This window comes from Bicyclus anynana, chromosome 8, assembly GCF_947172395.1.
Source record: "Bicyclus anynana chromosome 8, ilBicAnyn1.1, whole genome shotgun sequence".
NCBI lineage: Eukaryota > Metazoa > Arthropoda > Insecta > Lepidoptera > Nymphalidae > Bicyclus > Bicyclus anynana.
This window is the reverse complement of record NC_069090.1, coordinates 9,405,127-9,428,806: the sequence shown is the minus strand read 5'-3', so window position 1 is coordinate 9,428,806 and position 23,680 is coordinate 9,405,127. Positions and strand designations below refer to the sequence as shown.

Below are 23,680 nucleotides of genomic sequence, written 5' to 3'. Positions count from 1 at the left end.
ATGCATTTTATTATCTAAATAATCAATTAAAACTTTGAAGTTATTTTTTGTACTTTGTAGGTATAACACAAAATGACAAAAAATGATTAGGTTCTTTCAACACAGTGGCAACTGCGAAGCAAATTATATTAAATTATTTTTTTGGATTACGTTCATATCCTTACGTTCAGTTAGAATGCAACAACATCAAATTACTTCATAAGGAAGATTTAGGTACATTATTTGTTAAAATTTTTGGTTATTTTTATTTGAAATATGACGATAATGGATTGGAGTGTCGGAAAAGTCAAACGACCAGGGAGTCTCATCGAGAACGCTGCTTTTGAGATTTAAAAAAAACAGTGCAGCGTAGTTGGATATTAAGCCTTCATTCACACGAGAGATTAAAAAAAAAGCGTTCAAATGTAGAATGAAGATAAATGAAGGTCTATTTCCAACGCCAAAAATTGCAACACTGCTCGAAAAACAGCGTCGTGTTTTAAAAATGTTGTCGTGTGAACATATACTTGGGAATGCATTTGTTGTACAAGAACCGTCGCGGGCGTGTGCTAGTATATTAATACAGGAAGTAACTTAAATTCCAACATCTTAATATCATATTAGATCTATCAACGTTTAATTAGTATAACAAGGATGATGCACACATTACAAGACAAACTTACATAAAAATGCATATCCAGTACAATAAATTAGACACTATCAAAAGCAACACGGATACAAGTTTAGTTATTTATACATGAATTAATGTAATAAATATTATAATAAACTTATTAAAACGAAGCATATTAATATATATTCACAAAATAAAGCTGAATTTTTAATGGCTGCATTTAATGAGTACTAGGTGCACCACAAAATATAACTTTTAATATTATTTTCAAAAGGTCAAGACTAAGAAAAAAGTATATCAGGAATATTTTATACTCTACCTAAACCAGAAATAAAATTGAATTAATCTCTGTCTGTGAATTTAGAATAAAAGCCAAATTTATATGATACCAGCAGACCCCAAGCAGTTTTACCCGCGTATTTAAAAGCAAAGTTTTACCCGCGTTTTTAAAAGCGAAATAGTTAAAAAGTAAAATTTAACCTGTGGTAATCGCGGAAAATACCTCGTAAAAAACCTTATAATATTATTGCATATAATTCACGCCAGTTTTATAATATTTTTTTGTATCCACTCGTACCACCTGTAGTAGTTACAGCTAGCAAAGAAAACAAATACTAAAATGGAAATCCATACGCGAACGAATTCACAAACAACCGGTGGTATCGATAAAGAAAAAAATATAACTACTTAGCGGTAATATAAAATTTAAAAGAATTTTAGTAATAATCTAAAAAAAATATCATCACTTTACTTACCAATCTCCATTGTCAAGGCGACTGCACTTTAAAAGTCAAGGTTAGTATACAGCTACCATGTGTGCAAGAACAAGAATAACATACTCTATAATAAAACTACATGCCATTTATTTTAATTGTTGACTTTATTTCGTTTTCAGCACAGGTTTCGATAACAAATACGTCTCCCTTTGCACTGCCTACATATACACAACATACTGCATAGTAATTTTATTTTCTGTTGTGTTGACGGTCCTTCACGTTACACACTCAAAGGTGTCATCTCACTACTACGAGTACATCAAAAGGCAAACCAAACCGTCGCTCACGAATTAGTTAGTTTTCTCATAATAATTAGAAAATACTTGTAATTAAAATTATAATTAAGGCTAAATTATTAAAAATAAATTCTCTAATTTCTAGTTAATACTAAAATTTGATTTGTGCACCAGTTATTTTTAATAAATTTAGCAATAAATTACCAAAATTTGAAACACCTCTACGTCAATGTTTAGAGTTTGTAGACTCAGGGGGACATCTTGCCCCTGACTGAAAATAAAAAAAAAACATGAATATAAACTCAACGTAACTACTCATATATAATAAGACCTTAAACACGAGTCTGCATTACTTAATAGGTTTATTCGGAATGCAAACAATCTTTTTTCTAAATGCAGGAAGGTAGTATGCCTACTGGACACTACCACCGTCTACGGCAAATTAATAAGCAGAACGTTCTACGTCTGCGCATTACATTTGCACGTCATATATTACGTCTGCACTAAGCTCTAAGCTTATTCTAATTTTAAAAATGCTAAAATCCTACGAAAGTTGTCATCGTAATATCCAAACCATCACTGAAAACCGTCAATATTGAACTACTAGTAGATTTGGAGATAAATAACAAAATTGGTTAGTCCAAACAACCCCCGCAAAAGCATATACCATCTTCGAACCGTCGTGTTTAAGTACTATTAAGAATACCTTGACTTTGACAACAGACTGTTTTCTACAACTTCAAGCCTGTTGAAAATAGTTAACGCCATATACTATACGTTTATAATACATGTTTTGATCTGATATTGTAATGAAAAGCCTTTAACATTTAAATGTAAGTACATGAAAATCAATAACAAGACCTTTTAATATGTGGAACAAAAAATATTAAAATGTCAATTTATACTGAAGAAAAAAGGAAGCGTAATATAATAAAAACAAAACTTTTAAATTTAACTTTGCACATAGAATAATTTAAATAAAAAATAATTAAATTAGTGCTTATTATTTTTATTTTATGCAAAAAAAATAAATTCTAACAATAAGTATGTAGTACGTATTAGATATTAATAATGTACCTCCATTTGAGAGTATTCCCACGGGAACGGGAACTAGACTGAGTATTTCCCAAACATCAAAACAAACCATTTGTTTATTACAAAAGAAGTTTTACAATCAAATAAATTAAAATGAAATTTGATGACAAACAAAATAATGAATTCAAAAAAAAAACCCTTATTTTTTACAATAAATGGTTTTATTGTATTTGCAGAATTTAACCCACACGAAAAACCATTATTTTATTACAATTTTAGCTCAATCAGATGTTTATAAGTGGATCTTATTCCATTAGCAAAATTTGACCCACACAAGAAAGGCAAATTGAATTGCTTGTAAAAAACATTCTTTTAATTTATTACATTACTTTACATGAGTGATGACAGAATGTTTCCTTAACGGCCGTGTTTTCACAAATCCTAGACACTCCTAGACATTATGGTAATACAATAATCAATTATTACTTATCTAAGTGACGCTAAAATCGAGTATTAAAAGAATAGTGCTAGGTTTGTATTTATTACAGCCTATTTATTAAAACGAGTTAAATCCAGTTCTAAATGTATAAAAATTATAATTTTACACAGCCAAATAATGATTAATTATTATCTACGAGTATGATAACGTACAAGGTCCTTGTAATATGTAGTTTGCTGACCTTTGAAAAGAAGATTTAATAGCTCCACGGATTTACCAACAACGTTCATGGGTTCGAGCCCCGCCCGTTGGGCTATTTATTGCCCAATATTGGGAAGGTATGAGAATACTGGTCATTTTAAAATTATATGATACAATTATTTAATAAGTCATACATCTACTAATAATCTATACTAATATTATAAAGCTGACGAGTTTGTTTGTTTGTTTGTTTGATTAAACGCGCTAATCTCAGGAACTACTAGTCCGATTTGAAAAATTCTTTCAGTGTTATATAGCTCATTTATCGATGAAGGCTAATAGGGTATAAATTATCCTCGTATTCCTACGGGAACGGGAATCACGCGGGTGAAACCGCGCGGTGTCAGCTAGTAGTTGATAAAATTATGTAAAACTAGCGGACGCCCGCGATTTCGTCCGCGTGGAATTCAGTTTTTCAAGCGGTAATCACGGATTTTTCTGGAATGAAAAGTAGCCTTTGAGTTTTAGCCGAAACGCAAAGAAAGAACAAACATACACTTTCGCCTTTATAATATTAGTGTGAATAAGAAAGTGAAGAATTGAGCAAAAGAAACAAGAAAACGTATGTTATTAGTGGACAGAAATACCTGTTACCTACACTTATTTTATACCGGGCACAGATTTAATTATACTTTATTTTTAAATAACCGGCTTCGTCTTACGCGGTGACTTCCCGAAATTGTTTTTTCCATCCGGCACACCCATTAAAATCATCACAACGTTAAACGAAATTTTTCATCGGCAACTTTGAGGGTATTTAAACTGTACGAGGTCTTTGATATATATTTAGATTTCAAATAAACAAATTACTAACTAAATTAATAACATAAATTATATAAAATCATCATCGTTATCATCATTATCATTACCAACCCATATTCGGCTCACTGTTGAGCACAATTCTCCTCACAGAATGAGAGGGGTTAGGCTGATAGTCCACAACGCTAGCCCAATGCGGATTGGCAAACTTCACACACGTAGAAATTGAGACAATTCTCAGATATGCAGGTGTCCTCACGATGTTTTTCCTTCGTAGTTTGACACACATAATACTTAAATTTTCTTAAAATGCACATAACAGAAAAGTTTGAGTTGGAACGGATTCGAATCGAAGCCCTCTAAATCGAAGGTCACATACACTGGGCTATCACTGCTCTTAAATTATACATAGAAGCTATGAATACAATTGAAGTGTCTTTCTGTATTATTTATAAATTCTTACTTAATTTGAGAGACAATTACAGTTGCAATGCCAAAAAATTTTACCGAATCATTTCACCGCTGCTGGTTGCCTCGATTGGTGACAGAAGGGCTAGCTCATATTTTGCGCAAAGGTTTATAGCCTGGCTGTCCAGGGCGGAAATGTAGCCAGTACTCTTGCCACCATTCCACGTGGGCAAGATTTGTATAGTTATAAGGATAAGTTAGCTTAAGTTCCTTATTGTTTTCTTTCTCAATAAAAAAAAAAAATAAATAAATAAAAAATAACAATTTCGTTGTAGGTAAGTTTGTCACGACTCCTAGACGTCACAACCGAAAGTTATTTTTTTATTATGATAAAAATTTTGAAGTAACATGTAGCTTTCCATAGATGAAAGAACTTTTCTAATCGGTCCAGTAGTTTTTAAGATTTTTCGTTACATACAAAAACAGAAATATTTCCTCTATCTAATATTAGTGTAGTGTGTTATATATAATTGACATGAAGCGTGTATCATTACCAAGATAAATAGCGGATTCGTTTATTATATAATTATTTAAATATTTCAACCTATTTCGGTTTTGCACACCTGCAAAAACGTAAATTAAATATGTAGTATTTATTTACTTGTTCACCGAAATTATAATTTAAGTAGCAGACCCAGTCAAGCTTCGCTTTGACTTATGTGCACTTCTTGCCTACTCTATTTTTTGTCCTTTAAATACGTAATTAACTAAATAAACTCTTATTACATAACCTTAGGTGTTCAATGTAATTGTTGGATTGTTTTTCAGTTGCATCTAATATATAAAATTCTCATGTCACAATATTCGTTCCCATACGCCTCCGAAACGGCTTGACCGATTCTTATGATTTTTTTATGCATATTCTAAGTGTAAGAATCGGCTACTATCTATTTTTCAGACCCCTAAACCGTAGGGGTAGGGTAGGGGTAGGATAGGGGTAGGGGTAGGATTGAGTAGGGGTAGAGTGGGGGTAGAATAGGATAGGGGTGGGGTATGAGTCAAAGCGAAGCTTGACCGGGTCCGCTAGTAAATTTCTATTACCAACGAATTTCCCAACTTTACAGAAAAATATTTTAAAAATATCTAATTTGATAAATTATATTCCAAAACGATAAATTAAAAAAAAACGCTCAGTTCTACCCTAACTTGTTTTACCTCCAAGTCCTTCAAATTAAACTCAGGTTGTATAATGGTATGCACGAATATTGAATTTACTTGTATATTTATTTGTAAAGGCTTCCTGTCCGTAGTGTTCTCAATCAATCTTTTTCATGATTAGCAATAATATATGCAATTTATAATGCAAGTTCCGCATTGATAAATCGGAAATTTCAATATGATAACAATACTCGTGTCGTCGAACTGTCGTTGATTTGTTCGATCATAATGGCGACAGATCAAGGCTCTTGGATATTTTAAAGATCTATCACTAATAGACCAGGAGCTTTGAGGAGTTGAATGTGCGTAATATGAGGACCGCATTATGTTCACGGTTTCGACCTCGTAATGCCTTCGTGTGGGCATGCACATATTGTAACCAATTTTTGTTTAGTGAGTTTCATTATTTCAGATAAACTATTTCCGAGCAAGAAACCTAAACGTGATAAAAACAGCACTTTTTATTTTATTTGTTATTCAAAAGTTAACTCTGTTCTTTTGAAACTGAAGTTTTTATTGTATTTATTTTAAAATATTTGGTTTCGAATTACCTTTAAGATTTGTTTATACGTATTTTTAAATAACTCTATAAGTATGTACCTAATCTGAAGTCGTCTTCGACCGTGGTTTGGAAGCTTAGGTACATAATCTTGGAAAGCGCATCTTGGAAATAGTGCCTACTATACTTATATATACTATACTTCTCGATAATAATATTCGACCGCCTCCGTCTTATATGTAGAGTCGACGATGTTACTCCAACTGCAGCCCTATTCTGTAAAGTTACAGCGATGTGACATCGATGTTGTTAGTGACATTTTGTTTTAGAAATAAAATTCTAATTCTAATAAAACTTGTTATAGGCGCATGTTACATTGACGAGTACAAAATAACGGAATCACACCCCAGATCACGGAATGTAACATCTAGCTGCGTCACATTCGTCGGTGCACTCATTGGTGTCTCAAAGACCCACCTAACACACCTAGTGTGGGTTTTTCTCAACTCAATTTTTCCATTGCGTGTCAACACTTGATACCAAGTGTCAACCCTGCAAAAATAAATCTAACACATGTTATGCCTACACTCATAAAGAATGGCCTGACTCAGTATGCATAAATCTCCATAATTGACCTGAACTTAATTTATCGATGATAGTAATATTATTCTTGGTTGACTGCGTAATATTAAGTTTGTTTTAATAGTTTAAAAAAAATACAATTATGACTATTTTCTGATTACGTTATGATAAACAACTGACCCTTAAAATAAAAAAAATGGTAAATCTATTATCTGATATTATTATAAAGAGATAAAGCAGTATTGAATCCTCTACACGGTAATAATTGATTGATGTACAAAAACAAATACAATAGAAACCGATTTTTTTAATCGAGCTCATGTTTATACATTAGGTATCTATAGCATTTCACCGTAACTAAGTATAATAAAGCAATGTCAGCATTTGCGTAATAGCAGATAATGTCTGTTAGGAAATCAATACTCACAATATAATATTGTCGTATATTATTTAGGGTTATATCTACTGAAGGAAAGCATCGTGAGGAAACCTGAGAATTTTAAAAAAGTGTGTGAAGCCTGCTAATCCGCATTGGGCCAGCGTGGTGAACAATTAGTCTAACCCCTCTTATTCAGAGAGGAGACTTGTGTTCTATCACTATCACATGGTAGTTGTGGACCCAACAGTGTTGTTGGGTCCACAACTACCATGTGATAGAAATCTATATCTATACTAATATTATAAGGATGAAGAGTTTGTTTGTTTAAACGCGCTAATTTCAGGAACTACTGATCCGATTTTAAAAAATCTTTCAGTGTTATGTAGCCCATTTATCGAGGAAAGCTATATATTATCCCTATATATTATATATAGGCTATATTTTATCCCCGTATTCCTACGGGAACGGGGACCACGCGTATGATATCGCGCGGCTTCAGCTAGTGGTCTAGTAAATCGGTTCATTGTTAACAATTGTAATTCGACCAGATGGTGTGAATGGAATTTGTTTTTTGGAGTACCTATGGTTCCGTCTAAGAAAGCTTACCTTTTTTCAATCAAATTAAACTAATGAATTACTAATATTTTTTTTACTAATTCATGTTGCAGAGACTAGACTAGACATTTTTGTTGAGACCAATCCATAGTAACCAATAAGGTGTTGTGCATACATGTGTATTAATTAGTACCTATCCATTTCTCATCGCAATAAAATGCCTAATGATTCTCGAGTCAGTTTAATATTTATGCAAATCCCATTGCACGATTCTTAGTGTAGGTAAATCAGAAATAACCAAAATTAATTTTATACTAAGGTACTAGCTATGCACACACAATTTCCGCATATGTTTGCTAATTTCGATTATTCGAAATCGCAGTAATTTCCGAGTTATAAAAATCTTTAATATATCAACTATAAATTAGCTACTTCCTATATTGACAAGGAACACGTATTAATCAAAGATGTTATGCGATCGAATTGCATGATCTGCTGTATTACAGCTCAATTTACTTGGTTTATTGTTTTTAGAACTTAAATTGTAAATTGTTTATCAATCTACTGTAGCATTGAGAAGAAACTGCCTCCTGTAACATTGCAATAACTAGTACAGGAGACAGGGCTTCAACCTAATTGTGATATGAAGTTTTGATAAATAAAGTTTTATTATTATTATTATTATTAATTATATTTAAATATCACAGAGTTTGTGACGACTCTAAATCTTAATAATACAATTTATGCATACTTATTAAAATAATAATTTAAAAGGTGCATAGTAAAAAAATGTTTTGAATTTTATCAAAATAAGCTTAGTAGATGAGGTTAATAATAAATTTCTGTAAAAATGATTGTTTGGAAATATTACATTTTTTCATTGGCAGATGACGCTTCAAGCAGGTTTACTATATTACTGGGAGCATGCGGGCTAGGAGCTTGTGACGCTTTTCAGTAGATTGAGCTGATAGAATACTTGATGTATTCTATCCGTGCTTTTCCATCGTATGATGGAAGCTTGATACAAAATTGGATGTTTGGGCGAACATACCAACTAACGAATACTCTCACAAAAAGGGAGGTGGCTTATAGAATATATTCTTCCCAAAAATATATATAAAATTTATTTGCGTTTTAGTATCTATCGTGAAAATAACTAGAAGCACTTGAGAAAACAGATATTTTACATGGAAATAAAAATATATTATACATGAAAATCGGTCAAATTATCCAAAGTTATGGCATATACCTACCTTATTTATTAGTACATTATCAAAAACACGATTGAATTTTAAACATTTCGTGTTCTTAATAATTCGCTTTAATGCCGATTCGTCATGAGGATAATCGAATAATTTTCTTTAATTGAACCCACATATTGCAACACCGTTTCAACATTTCTATTTGGAAATAAATTAACATAAAAGTGGTTTTCTAGCATAGATTTAATATAGGTACTTATAAAATGAATTTTTTTTTTAAATTGAGGAAGAATATAATAGGGAAGCTAATATAATAAGCTAATAACTATACAAATCATATGTCCACGTGGAATAGAAATGGCCCTTCTGTCACCAGTCGAAGCAACTAGCCGCGTCTTGGTCCTCAATATGTCTCTCTGAATGACATGGAGCTAATGTCAATGTCATGACATGGCTGACATGACTATCGGTTGAGATATTGGGTTAGCTACAGTTTGACAAAATTTTTAGCTTAGAGGAAATGAGTGAATGTATTTTTTTTTCTTCGAGCGTGGGAGGCTACAACCGCTCATCCCCCCCACCGAGTCCTTGCTGACGTTCACGAGGCTTTGTGGTACTATTTTCTATTTATGTATTTTACTAATTACCGCTTGAGAGGACCTTGGTCGTATATATCTGTCACTGGCTCCCGGACTATTAAGTAATTTTTTTTCAAATCGCACTGAAGGCAGGTATAACTTAAAAACCGTAAAATTTCGGCTAACATATATTTCGTTATTATAGTAGCCTAGATGTCAGCTCACCCTGGAAATTATGTCATACAACTTACGGGTCACCCTGTATAGTGTACTAGCTGACGCCGCGCGGTTTCACCCGCGTGGTTCTCGTTCCCGTAGGAATACGGGGACAATATATTGCCTATAGCCTTCCTCGATAAATGGGCCATCTAACACTGAAAGAATTTTTCAAATCGGACCAGTAGTTCCTGAGATTAGCGCGTTCAATCAAACAAACAATCTCTTCAGCTTTATATATATAAAGCTGAAGAGTTTGTAGTACAGAGTACAGATAAACATGTAATGTAAGTAAACACAAAATTGTGCATGTGTGCGCTCAGTGGAGTCGCTTATTTTGGTGCATTTGTAGAAACGTAACATATCTAAAGTATAAAATAATCATTGCTACTGGAAATGAGATCTGAATGCCCATGAAATCTGCTATGCTCCGCGCTACGACGAAACAAGTACCGAAAACGCGGCGCTAATGTCTTATTGGCGCTCATAATCATTTGGTAATGGCGGTCTTATGTCAATTTTAATTCAGGTTTTAGCCGCGAGACTTCTTTCGTAGCGCGGAGTCTACCTTCCAAAGCCATCGCAGTCCAGTGTGCTTCTAATTTAATAAACACTGTGGTGTTAATTACGTTGTAGAATATTATGTGTATTGTCGAATTAACACCATTATATCACTTTAAAAATATGTTACGTGATATTAAAATATACTACTGCATATTTTTAATTTACTAAATTACTAACACCTATTATAATTTATAATGATCGGTAATAAAATTTATATCATTAATAAAATATTATAATCTATAATGAGATACGTATGTAACTGTATGACACTCATTAAAACTGAAAATTAAATTATTTATACACTGAGAGCCTGAAATAGCAAGACATACCTCAAATTTGGGAAGGTTAAGAGTTCGTCAACCTTTGGTCCGGACTATGGTCCATAAATTTATATTTCTTTGAAATCGTGCTCGATGCATTTATACTTTACGGTCATGCTTTATCTATTGCACTTTTAAATTGTTGTTTGACCTCTGACTTACAAAATAATTGCACACATTTTATTAAAAAATCAAAATATCACAATTACCAATTTTGTTATTTTATTGATTGTTTCGTCATTTTTATCGAACTCCTTGGCACATTTGGTAGTGCTATGAATGCAGTCCCTAACAGAGAGCTCCTGGGTTTGATCCCCCGGTCAGGTCAGTTTAGGATTTTATATTTTCAAAATTAGCTCTGGTGGAAGGCATCAGCCGTGGTTAGTTACCGACAAAGAGTTTTACTTAAACTCTTTGTCGGTAACTAACCAGTACGATGCAGCGTAGATATCATTAGAAGTATAGGTAGAATAAACTTGTACCTCTTCCAAATAACAATAAATAATCTTAGACTGATCGTCACTTAACATCAGGTGAGATCGCAGTCAAGGGCTAACTTTTCATTGACGAAACATTAAAAAAAAATGTTTCGTCCTTATATATTTATACAGCGTCTCGTAACACAGAACACTTCTTGGTCAAAGCTTATTACAATTCTGATCGTGAGCCGTTGAAGGAGGCACTAGGGTCAATTTAAACTTCTCTGTACTACTTAAAATTCCGGGCGCGTAGTCAGTCTAATCTTCATAGGAGGAAAAACACAAAATAAACCACTTACTTGATATGCTACTTCAATTTATGTTATTTACCATCATACTTTTGATTTTGCCCTTACCTAAAAACTTAAAAAATGTTTGTGGCAACTGAAACATCAAAAATGACATACGTCAGAATCCCACGGAATTAAAAAGAAAAACACCCATATACTTAGGTACTTCTATACAGTTTGTAAAACGTGCATACAAAGCATACTTATAATTTGTACTATAAATTTTACTTAAAATTTGTCGTTAAAATGTTGCCCAGCGGTGGGACATTAATTAGAATGGTGATGAAAACCACAGAGAAGGTAACAATGCGTTCTTCTATAATTGTGAGAAATGACGAGTACGAACGATGCCGTAACAAAGCGAACGTAAAATAAACGATAAGTGTTAAAGTCGTTGACATTTCCGCATTTTTTGCAAAAGAAGTGAACCGGACAATTTAATGATTTTTCGTCTTGATTTAATTTCGTTAACACGTAGTGATCCGGAAACAATTTAATTAAAACCGGAACGTTAAACAGGGCTAGCTGATCTGTAATATCTTCTTAGATATAGTCGCATTGTAAAGAGCAATTATCATCATCATCATCATCATCATTATCATGATCATCATATCAGCCGATAGACGACCACTGCAGGACATAGGCCTTTAGTAGGGACTCCCAAACATCTAGATTCTGAGCCGCGTGCATCCAGCAAATCTCTGGGACTCGCTTGATGTCGTCAGTCCACCTAATTTTCTTTTTAAATAATTTCTAATGCAGGGTTGCCACCTTGGGACCCCAACATCCATCGGCTCTTCGAACTATGTGTCACGCCCATTGTCACTTCAGCTTCGCGACTTGAGCTATGTCGGTGACTTTGGTTCTTCTGCGGATGTCCTCATTTCTGATTCGATCACGCAGAGATACTCCAATAATATGATTTACTAGTAATAATACGTGAAACTTATTTCTGTGAGATATATTTAAAACTAGCGGACGCCGGAATTATTTTCTACGATACATTTTGTTTTTCACGAATCCCGTGGGAACTGTAGATTTTTTAGACATAAAACATATCCCCTATATTTCAGTGAAAGGTCTCATTAAAATGTGTTCAGCCGTTCTAAAGATTAGCCCAGACAAACAGAAAGACAGACAAAATGAAAAAAAACTTGATTATGTTTAAGTATCTGTATACACTTGAAAAAACACAATCATTTAGAAATCATAGACATTTCAGTTTTATTTACTTACTATTTAATAATATGTATTGACTAGCTGAAGCCGCGCGGTTTCACCCGCGTGGTTCCCGTTCTCGTAGGAATATCGGGATAATATATAGCCTATAGCCTTCCTCGATAAATGGGCTATCTAACACTAAAAGAATTTTTCAAATCGGAACAGTAGTTCCTGAGATTAGCGCGTTCAATCAAACAAACAAAACAAACTCTTCAGCTTTATAATATTAGTATAGATATAGACATGTGCCAATCCGTAATGGGCCAGCGTGGTGAATTATTGGCCTAACCCCTCTCATTCTGAGAAGAGATTCGAGCTCAGTAGTGAGCCGAATATGGGTTGATAACGACGACGAACGACGAAGATAGACATGTGGTCTTTTTACTAAACCCTAACTTCGTATTATGCCATTTTGATCCCTTATAAGTTATAAATGCCTTAGCAGTAAAATTTTTTATAACTTTAAATACGTAAATCAATTTTTATAGTCAAGAACAAAGTCCAAATAACTGTATTTAAAGAAAATAATGGAATTCAGAAAATAAAAGATAATAGACGATGTAGTTAAAGCTAAGTAAGCTGCCAGCTCACAATAAACAATAGGCCTTGACATCTAAGTAACCCCTCACCTCTAGACTACGGATATGCAAATCAGAATTTGATTATCTTTGGTTTAGAAATTGAAGATTGAAGAGAACTGACTAAATTAAATTAAACCTATCATTTTAATAAAGTTGAAGGTATTACCAAATTACTAAAGAAAGCATTGCTCTTTAACTACCTTGTTAGAGCACTTGAGAAATTCATTAATCATCTCTCAGTAATAATATTATTTGTATTCTTCCTGAATAACTCAATGATATCTTACAGTAAAACGACCACAAGTACTATTGCACATGTAATAAAATCTCTTTATGTGAGCACTGACATTTTGGAATTTCTAACTTTTATTGAGGAAGGATAATTTGGAATTTTTATTTACAATAATCTCAACTCCTCTCAAGTTCCAAATTCAAATATGGAATGTAAATAAAATCATCTTCTCTGTTAGGGGAAATAACTAACTGAACATTCTTAAAATGATTTTTTTATTTAAAATATTGACAAATATTAGGAATATTATGTAGAACAACATCTTACTTATAATAAAAATGTAACAAATTGACGATATTTTAGAAAATTTTATTGCATCATGCATCATGACTGGTATGTAAAAAGGAAACAATTTTTTTTTAATTTTTGTCTGTTCTGGCTTCGAAATTAAGGTATAATCTATCTTAAGGCTTGTTTAAGATATGTACTTATTCTCGCTACTTTGAGCTCTTAATAATACTAATAACCTCATTCTGATACTTTGTCATCGTGGGATATTCCATTTTGATCCTGTTCCGTGATTTGATATTATCACATTGTCTACAACGGAAAATTACGCGTTGAGCAATTAAACCTACAAGTAATAGGTACGATTTCGTAATTTTTTCCAAGTTTTGAGTAAATCTCTATGACTAACTTGACTCTATAATGAGTTAAACCGCATGTAAATTATTTGACTTTCTAAAATTGGACCCATATTCGACTTCTTATAATTACCAAGGGCAATACGTGATTCATTCATGGACAAACCTACCCAAAGCAGTTTTCTTTGTTTTTCACACCTCAGACGGAAAACCTGTGATTTTAGAATTTAAAGTGACGTCAATGTTTTCCATTATACTGAAAAATGGCTTGACTCACGTGAATCCGCCAATAATTGACCAGTAAGCCTTGGAAAAACACCGTTGAATATTTTAAAAAAGAGTATTATAGTTTTAGTAGAGTTTATATTTTGAAATTTATAAGAGAACTTTGTGGGTCTCTAGCAAAAGATTGATTGATACAAGGCTATAGAGTGTGGAGACTCCTGTAGAAAATATAGAAAGAAAGCGTTTAATAATTAATGAATAAATATTTGATGATCTGAGGTGCTAACAAGCGATCAGTGAAGAGAAATATAGACAACATTTCGTCTAATGGTGTACCAGTCCTATCTCTTTCGTACCAACGCAATGAAGGAGATAGGGGTATTGATCGAATATTGTCTATTTCTCTTCACGAGATTTTCTTTTTGGTCGCATGTTAGCACTTCTGTACCCTTGAAACCTACTACCTGCCAAAACCACCAACACAACCATCAAAGTCCAAACTCTATAATTAGCTACCGTACTTACCTATGATAGTTGATAAACTTTCCATCTTTCATAAACTGGGGTACGAGTCTGTTGGTCACAGATCTACTTATATATATAAAAGAAAGTCGGGTTTGTTAAAACACTTATAACTCGAGATCTGCTGGACCGATTTTCATGGTTTTTGATTCGTTAGATTTGTATCCGCCAAGAATAGCAGAATTCATCTTAAAAACAATGAAAACTCGACGAATAAATAATTATGAAAGATGAATAAATTTCCTAAAATGTTACTTCGTGTCAAACATTTGTTGTCCATCCTGTCAAAGTTAGGTAGGGGTAGAAGTAGGATAGTGTAGGGTAGGGATATGGAAGAAGTGCACATTAGTCAAAGCGAAGCTTGACCGGGTCCGCTAGTATACCTACATATAAACTTAATAACATTTGGCTACAATATGTACACCCGAGTGAAGCCGTTGGGCACAGCTAGTGTATTACGTACAAATACCCAACTGCTGTTGGTGCGGTTTGGTATAAGAACAACGCTTACCGGAATGCAAAGCATCATGACTGGTATGAAACTTGTTTTTTGCATTACGGTCATAAATAAAATAATTATTGCAATTAAAGTAGACAGTAATTTTTGTCCCAATTGCCACATTGGTAGGTAATATGGTTAGCGGTACCGGCAATGTGTTCGAGTCCGGGTAAGGCCAACTAAAAATAAGTATTTGGGTTTTTCTTCCAAGAAAAATCTTAATAGCAGCTTGTAGTAGATATACTTGTACCTAACTGCATTGTTAGTCCATCGGTTAAGCCCTTTAACTTCGGACTACGTGTTCAAATCTTTGGTGAAGATGTGAGTTTTTCTTTCTTCCTACAATTTATTTATTGTGTGCGTCTCGGGACGCTCTACAGAAGAGACTTAAACCTGCTGCCGTATGCGCGAGAGAAAGAAAGGGAAGCTTGAGTGGCGCCGTAACGCGTTATCTTACGAAGCAGTTTACTCTCCCACAATTTGTAATCATTTCAAAAATCTCATCCCGGAAAGGGAAAGTTGATGATGCGATACCATGCGACATAGTGATTTTTTAACAATTTAACCCTTGACTACAATCTCACCTGATGTTAAGTGATGCAATCGGTTTCTACACGATAACGTACCGTAACGCTAAATCGCTTGACGGTACGCCTTTGACGGTAACTAGCCACGGTCGAAGCCTTCCACCAGACAAAATATGTAAGTGCCTCGGAAAGAACGTTAAGCCGTCAGTTTCGGTTATTAACATTAACATTTGACAGTGATCGTTGAAGAGTGATATTCCAATCCGTATTGGACCAGCATGATAGAACTAAGCTTCATACACCCTCTTCTTTAAAGATGGAAGCCTGATCGTTAAAACTACGGGTCCGATTTGAAAAACTGTTTCAGTGTTAGATAATCCATTTATCGGCGAAGGCTATAGGCTATATATTATCCCGGTATTCCTACGGGAACAGGAACCACGCGGGAGAAACCGCGCGGCGTCAGCTGACTGATAATATGAGCTTGGAGTTGGGAAACTGTCGGTGCTCGCAAGAGCACGTGTCTCAGAGAGTATAGCCGTCTACAACTGGATCTTACTCGGTCATATCTCTTTCAACAAGGAGAAGATATTATAGTGCATCCGACACTCAATTATATACGTTTGACATTATGCTATTCATGGCATTTATAGCAAATATCAAGAATTTGTACATGTATGATTATTTCAAGACTTCCTTTTCCTTACAGATCTGAAGTTTAAAAATAATTTGTCGTCTGACGTGATTCTTTGTCTCATGGCATTCAATAATAATGGGTTCCGCTTCCAGTCCCTCACAATTTTGTTCTGATTAACTAAAAAAAAAATATATTTTTATGAATTTTTAGCACATTTATTACAAGCATCAATACACTCACTATAATATTTTTAATTTTTATATACAATTTTAATTATAAAATTTAAAAGTTAAACTGCCTCGTTGATCCTGTTATTAGTCTTTGTGGCTTTGGATCGCTACGTCCAGGGTTCAAATCCTGAATCGTGCTATGAGATACTGAGTTTTCTTTCTTCTAGGAAATTTTTAGTTAAAATTCTCAATCCGGAATTGGTTGGTTGAAATTGACAGTGTTGATACGAAAAGCCGTCGGTCCCGATCACTATCATCAACATTCGATAGTGACAAATAAACAAAACATTATCACCCTAATTGCACCCTAATTGCCCACCAACCTGCCTTGAAGCAGTGTGGTGGGTGTAAGCTCCATATGCCCAAAAAAGAAAGGGAGGCCTTGCCCTATAGAGAGCCGGTAAAAGCAGGCAGTTAATAATGATTATTAAGAGTTGAATCTACCCCCTTCCGGATTGAAAGACTCATAAGGCTATAAATTATTATCATAGAAGACTAGACATGTATTAAAAATGTTCACTTAGAAAAGAAAAAAGACACGTATCTAAAAAAATGTATAACCGAAAATGGAAGATAAAAGATAGCGTTTTTAGCTTTATTCAGAAAAACATATATAGGTGTTTAATATATAATTAGGTGTGTATATATAATATATATATATATATATATATTTCTATAATATATACTATTTATTGATACTCGTATAATAATAATGTGTTTTATCTATCATACTTTTGAGTAGATCATATATGTATTATATATACATTTATGGTTTTATACTATTATGTATTCTGTGGTTCTATTACATCTGTTGGTTGCGTCATATGATTGCGTATATGTACCTACTCGAATAACAATAAAAATATAAAAAAAATCTATTGTCTAGGAATATTAGTACCTTTTGCGTTGGTTGGTACATCTGTTACTTGCGTCATTATCAGGGAGATGAGACGTGGATGATGACTAGACTTTATTTACACTGAACATGTTTTAGACCTAATACAACCAAATTAATCAAAATTGGTGCTACGTATTTTCCTGATGCACGTACAAGGAGAAGCAGAAAAAACAGAATGATTGACAGTGCCGGAGGTGAAATACAGTCAAGGATGTACCACTATAAATGAACTAAGTGACCTTTTCAAGGTTCCCTTTCAAGTTCAGGAAACCCTTAGAAAAACTCTGGTGCGAATGGAGGATTCGCACAAGTTTTATTAACGGACGTTAAAAAGCGGTCAAATACAACAAATGTATTCCCAAGTATATATTCACACGACAGCGCATGCATTTTCAATTTTGGGCGTTGGAAATAGACATTCATTTAACTTCATACTTTATTTGAACGTTTTTTTAACGTCTTTTCTTTAATTTAATGACGGAGGTCCTGGGTTCGATCCCCGGCTGGGTCGATTGAGGGTTTCTTAATTGGTTTAGGTCTAGCTGGTGGGGGGCTTCGGCTGTGGCTAGTTACCACCCTACCGAAAAAAACGTACCGCCAAGCGATTTAGCGTTCCGGTACGATGTCGTGAGGAAACCGAAAGGAGTGTGAATTTTCATCCTCCTCCTAGCAAGTTAGTCCGCTTCCATCTTAGATTACATCATCACTTACCATCAGGTGAGATTGTAGTCAAGGGCTAACTTGTAAAGAATATAAAAAAAAGCGTCCGTTAAAAAAGCTCTCGTGCAAATGAGGGCTTAGTAACAAAAATGTATCATCGTAACAAGTCAAATATAAAAAAAGTATTAAACTGAACCTTGACAATTCGATATTACGCTCAGTCCAAAGATGTTCTAATATGTGTAATGATGGTTCATTGTTGCTCAATATAGAAGTCAAGGTGAAGGAACGATCTAAACAGTGGCCTTACTATTTCCAGGAGGCCGGATGTACAGGCATGCGCGCTGGCCGCTGCGCGTGGCCAAGGGGAAAAGTGGTCGGTGGATCTTCCGTCTTACATTCAATGATGCATACTCGTGGCAACAGAAAAGACTACGATCTATGGGCTGATAATGGAAATCCAGGTAATGTAATAACAAACTCAATGATCTTTTTGAAAACTGATACAAATAAAGCTTTTGTTTGATTATCATTATTAAACGATATCTTAAAACTAACAGATTTTAAGTTTTATTTATTATACTTGTTAACTAAATTTATAAAAGGTACATTAAAAGAACAACCACAAACACTACAAATATTTGACATCTATGTCCATCTGCAACTAGAAATTCAAAATAAAAATTAAATAAATTTGAATAAAATTACAATTATTTTAGACTTAATTATGAAATGTTTGCCTGTGTGTGTGTTTTAATCTAAAAAACAAACGATGCTTACAGGTTGGGATTATGATAATGTATTGAAGTATTTCAAGAAATCAGAGAACATGCAAATTCCGGAGTTAGCGAAAGACACAAAATACCATTCGACAAAAGGACCGATGAATATCCAAGAACCAAAATGGAGAACATCGCTGTCCCGTGCATTTTTAGAAGCTGGTTTGGAAACGGGAGGCAAAATTATTGATTACAATGGCGAGAAACAAATCGGATATTCTTACATACAATTTACTATGAATAATGGTTCAAGAGTCAGCTCAAGTCGCGCATTCCTACATCCGATCAAAAATCGAATAAATTTCCATCTTTCAAAAAATACAATGGTTACGAAAATTCTTATAGATCAAAGGAAAAAGCGGGCATACGGTGTACTTCTTTATAAAGGCGGAGAAACATTTATAGTAAAGGCAAAGCGGGAAGTAATTCTATCTGCAGGTGCCATTAACTCCCCACAATTATTAATGTTAAGTGGAATCGGACCAACGGAACATTTAAGAAATAAAAATATCAAACCTTTAATAAATTTACCTGTCGGTTACAATCTACAAGATCACTGGGCACTCGGTGGTCTCACATTTCTTATAAACACGACTGATTCACTAAGATTTGAAAGTATTGCTAAATCTGATAATGTTATTCAATATTTTAGTCATCACACTGGCCCTTTAACAGCTCCAACCGGCACCGAAGCTCTTGCCTTCATCGACACAAAGGACTTGCATAACTCAGATGGCTATCCAGATCTAGAGCTGCTATTCGTAGCGGGTTCCATAGTGTCGCAGCCAGCATACAAATACGCCTTTGCGATCGACGACGATTTGTATGACGCAGTTTACAAGCCTATAACTGACATGCACACTTGGATGGTGTTTCCGATGATTTTACGTCCAAAATCAAGAGGCCGAATAACTTTGAAAAATAATGACCCTTTTGAGAAGCCATTAATACACGCAAATTATTTCACAGACGGGGGGCATGACGAGAAGATTATTTTATATGGTATAAGAAAAATTATAGAATTATCGAAAACTAAATCATTTCAAAAATACGGAAGTACACTACATGATACTCCAATTCCGAAATGTGCTCATTACAAATTTGATTCGGACTTGTATTGGATTTGTGCTATGAAGACAATAACAAATACAATATACCACCATTGCTGCACTGTTAAAATGGGACCCAGTAGCGATCCAGAAGCAGTAGTAGATCCTCGCTTAAAAGTGTATGGAATCACAGGACTGAGAGTAGTAGATGCCAGTATAATGCCAAATATACCCGCTGCTCATACCAATGCACCCACTATGATGATTGCTGAAAAAGCTGCTGACATGATAAAGGAAGACTGGGGTATTTCCGTTTAGGTTTGGCGAGTAAAAGTATTCTCTAGAACCAGTTATTATAAAAATCACTTAATTTAATCTAACATCAGAAAAAATGTAAATAAAATGAAAAAATAAAGCAAAATAAAAGTATTAAGAATGTAAAAAGTAGTTTAAGTTATTTTTAAAGGTCTTCCAAGCTGGATACAACCAGGTATTTTGTACGCAATTTTTACTTTTTATTAGTAATTACTTTTAATTACTTTATGTTCCCTTGTCGTTGGGTGATAATTTAGTTTATTTTTTATGTAATATTTAATGTCACAAGCGTTTTATGTTTGTTTTATTGAGTTGTACCAAAACACAGCGACTATTAAAGCTATACTTATAATCAATTTGTAGAGAGATAAATTCTGTACATCTATTCTAATATTATAAAGCTGAAGAGTTTGTTTGTTTTGTTTGATTGAACGCGCTAATCTCTGGAACTACTGGTCCGATTTGAAAAATTCTTTCAGTGTAAGATAGCCCATTTATCGAGGAAGGCTATATATTATCCCTTTATTCATATAGGAACAGGAACCACGCGGGTGAAATCGCGCGGCGTCAACTAGTAGGTGGAGGAGGTGATTAGTGATCGATACTGATACCAAAAATGCAATCAGTAAAATTTTTGTCTGTCTGTATGTTCATTACAGAAACAAAAACTACTCGACGGATTTTAACTAAACTTTGCACAAATATTCTTCATACTCCTGGGCAGGTTATAGTATACTTTTCATCATGCTACAGAGCAGTGAAGAGAAATGTTGGGAAGACGGGAGAAGTTACTCCATTTTTACCGCGATACTACTGAAAGGGCTGGATTAAAGAGGTCTAACGGCGGACAAAGTCGCGGGCGTCCGCTAGTGGTGCATATAAATAAAGTGTCAGTCTGAGATCACACCAAACCCAAACCAACCTACCTTCAGAAATTACTAAGATTATTAAGAAAATATTATACTTAGTGAAGTAGGTAAATAGAGCAATGTCACAAAAGTTAAAACGACACACTTACCTTAATCTACGATTAATCGTCACTGTATAATAGTTTATACAGTTAAAGAACACGATCGTACCTGAAATTAAAAAAAAAAAAACATATTTTAATAACAATTTAGGACTTTAACCAAATAATTGGAATCACATTACTTTTAACAAAAAAAACCTAATTCTTTTAAAAAACTCGACCGTCGGCGTCGTATAAATCTTTCATCACGTAAAAATAAAGTTAAAGTATTTATTCTTAGGTATTAGAGGTAAAAGAAAACTAAGAGACCATAAGAAAAACTAAATACGAGATTTAAAAAGAAACTCCAGAGGAAGCTGGATTATTCAGATATTAATACCGACAGGTCTTACTTGTTTCCTGTTTCGCTATATTTGCATAAGACTCTATGTATTTTATTTGGTATAAACAGAAACAAGATTCAGAATAAATTTTTGTAGGTTAAATAGATATTTTTTTGTAGGCATAATGATGCTGTAAAGTTCAAAGCAGAAATATAAAAAGAAAATAACATCAATCCGGACCTTTTATCTTACTCCGCATCAAAACATAAACACGCTGTAGACTAAAGGGTAAGAAAAATGAAAAACATGGGTAAACATCTACAAAGTAAAGGTTAAGAAAAATGAAAATGAAAAAATATTATAAGTAATACCGGCGGCTGACCGTGAAGTTTTCCTTCGCGAGTTTATTATTTCTTTTTCAACCCATATTCGGCTCACTGCTGAGCTCGAGTCTCCTCACAGAATGAGAGGGGTTAGGCCAAATAGTCCACCACGCTGGCCCAATGCGGATTAGCAGAATTCACACACGCAGAGAATTTAGAAAATTCTTTAATATGCAGATTTCCTAGCGATGTTTTCCTTCACCGTTTGAATGATATTTAAATTTTTAAAATGCACACAACTGAAAAGTTGGAGGTGCATGCCCAGGACCGGATTCGAGCCCAAATCCACCGGAATCGGAGGCAGAGGTCATATCCATATATATCATAGGTCTATAATATATATTATTTATTTCCTATTTATCCTGGCGTCAACAATCCTAAAATATATTAACCTTAATCATGAAAAATATTATCCAGTAGCCGACGCCCCAGGGTTTCTCCCGCGTAGTTCCAGTTCCCATGAGAATATATGGATAAAATATAGCCTATGACACTCACAAATAGCATGAGGCTTTCTAGTGGTAAAATAATCCAGAGATTACCCCCTTTATCTTGTCCTCTTTATAATATTAGTATAGATATAATCAAGCTGACCCGGAAAACACGAAAATCGATGTTGACCGATTCTACCCGAGACCTACCCGATATGCACTAAAAATTTCATACAAATAGGTCCGGCCGTTTAGGAGGAGTTTGGTAACAAACGCAATAAGAATTTTATATATCTGATAGCTATTGGTACGTCAGGTTAAAACTTAAGAAGATTTAATAGATTTCATTTATATTGTTTACATACAGAGTTTTTTTTCCTAAGTAAACCTTAAGAAATAACCATAATATGGAACAACACGATGCAGATAATTTTGTACGAGAATAGTCATTTCAAATTACCATACATTTCATTAGTGCCAAAAAAATTCAGTTTTTATATAAAAATTTTGTCTGTCAGGTCTGTTATTTTTATCAAATATATCTTCAAAATCTATAAAGAGTATCGAACAAAACCAACGCTGAAATGAAAAAAAATCTTAAATAGAAATATTTTCAATAGAATTAGTAAATAAAAATATTTTGAAGCATTTTTGATACAAACTTGAAAAAAACACACAAAACACGGTATTCTAAAAATTTATGATTAGGTATCGTATAAGCAATTATGACATTTATTTGGAAATCAATTAAACACTCACTTTTAAAATCACACAACATTAATATTATTCGTTGATACAGATGTTCTTATCGCACAAAACAGTATCATCATATTCATTCTTGCGTAAAATTAAATTAGTTAAAAATAAATTATTACGCATAAAAATCCGATTCACATTATCATTCATTAACGTTTTCACGATAGCAGTTAACGTGTTAAATGTGTTTTGATATTTAAAATATTTCATGGATGCCGGCTTCGACGTCGATCGCCGAAATGCTCGACGTTCGGCTGATTATTATGTCTCCGCACGCTGCGTTGTGTGTTGTGGTGTGACGTCACTATATCGACCAGCCTGCACTGAACTTGATCATGAAAGAGAGGTCACGGTAAGAGTGTCAACGCGATTCCTTCGATAAATAAAACTTG

General features: G+C 33.9%; 2 protein-coding genes across 4 annotated transcripts in view; one reads left to right on the top strand and one right to left on the bottom strand.

The window, feature by feature from the left end:
- LOC112049936 (glucose dehydrogenase [FAD, quinone]) overlaps window positions 1–20,554 on the top strand; it is a 37,277-nt gene extending 16,723 nt beyond the window's left edge. The window contains exons 4-5 of the mRNA XM_024088005.2: window positions 18,602–18,746; window positions 19,065–20,554. Of these exons, the coding sequence (XP_023943773.2) occupies window positions 18,602–18,746; window positions 19,065–20,428 (1,509 nt within the window). The 3' untranslated portion in view covers window positions 20,429–20,554. The remainder of the gene's footprint in view (window positions 1–18,601; window positions 18,747–19,064) is intronic.
- The window catches only part of LOC112055976 (flotillin-2), a 294,787-nt gene that overhangs the window by 190,938 nt on the left and 80,169 nt on the right, over window positions 1–23,680 (bottom strand). The window contains exons 1-2 of one of the 3 annotated variants that reach the window (XM_052882903.1): window positions 23,292–23,543; window positions 21,444–21,504 (exon numbers count right to left, since the gene is read on the bottom strand). The exons of the other annotated variants lie outside the window; for them this stretch is intronic. The gene's annotated coding sequence lies outside the window, so the exon portion shown is untranslated. Of the gene's footprint in view, window positions 1–21,443; window positions 21,505–23,291; window positions 23,544–23,680 lie in introns of those variants that run through there. 3 annotated transcript variants of the gene reach the window in all.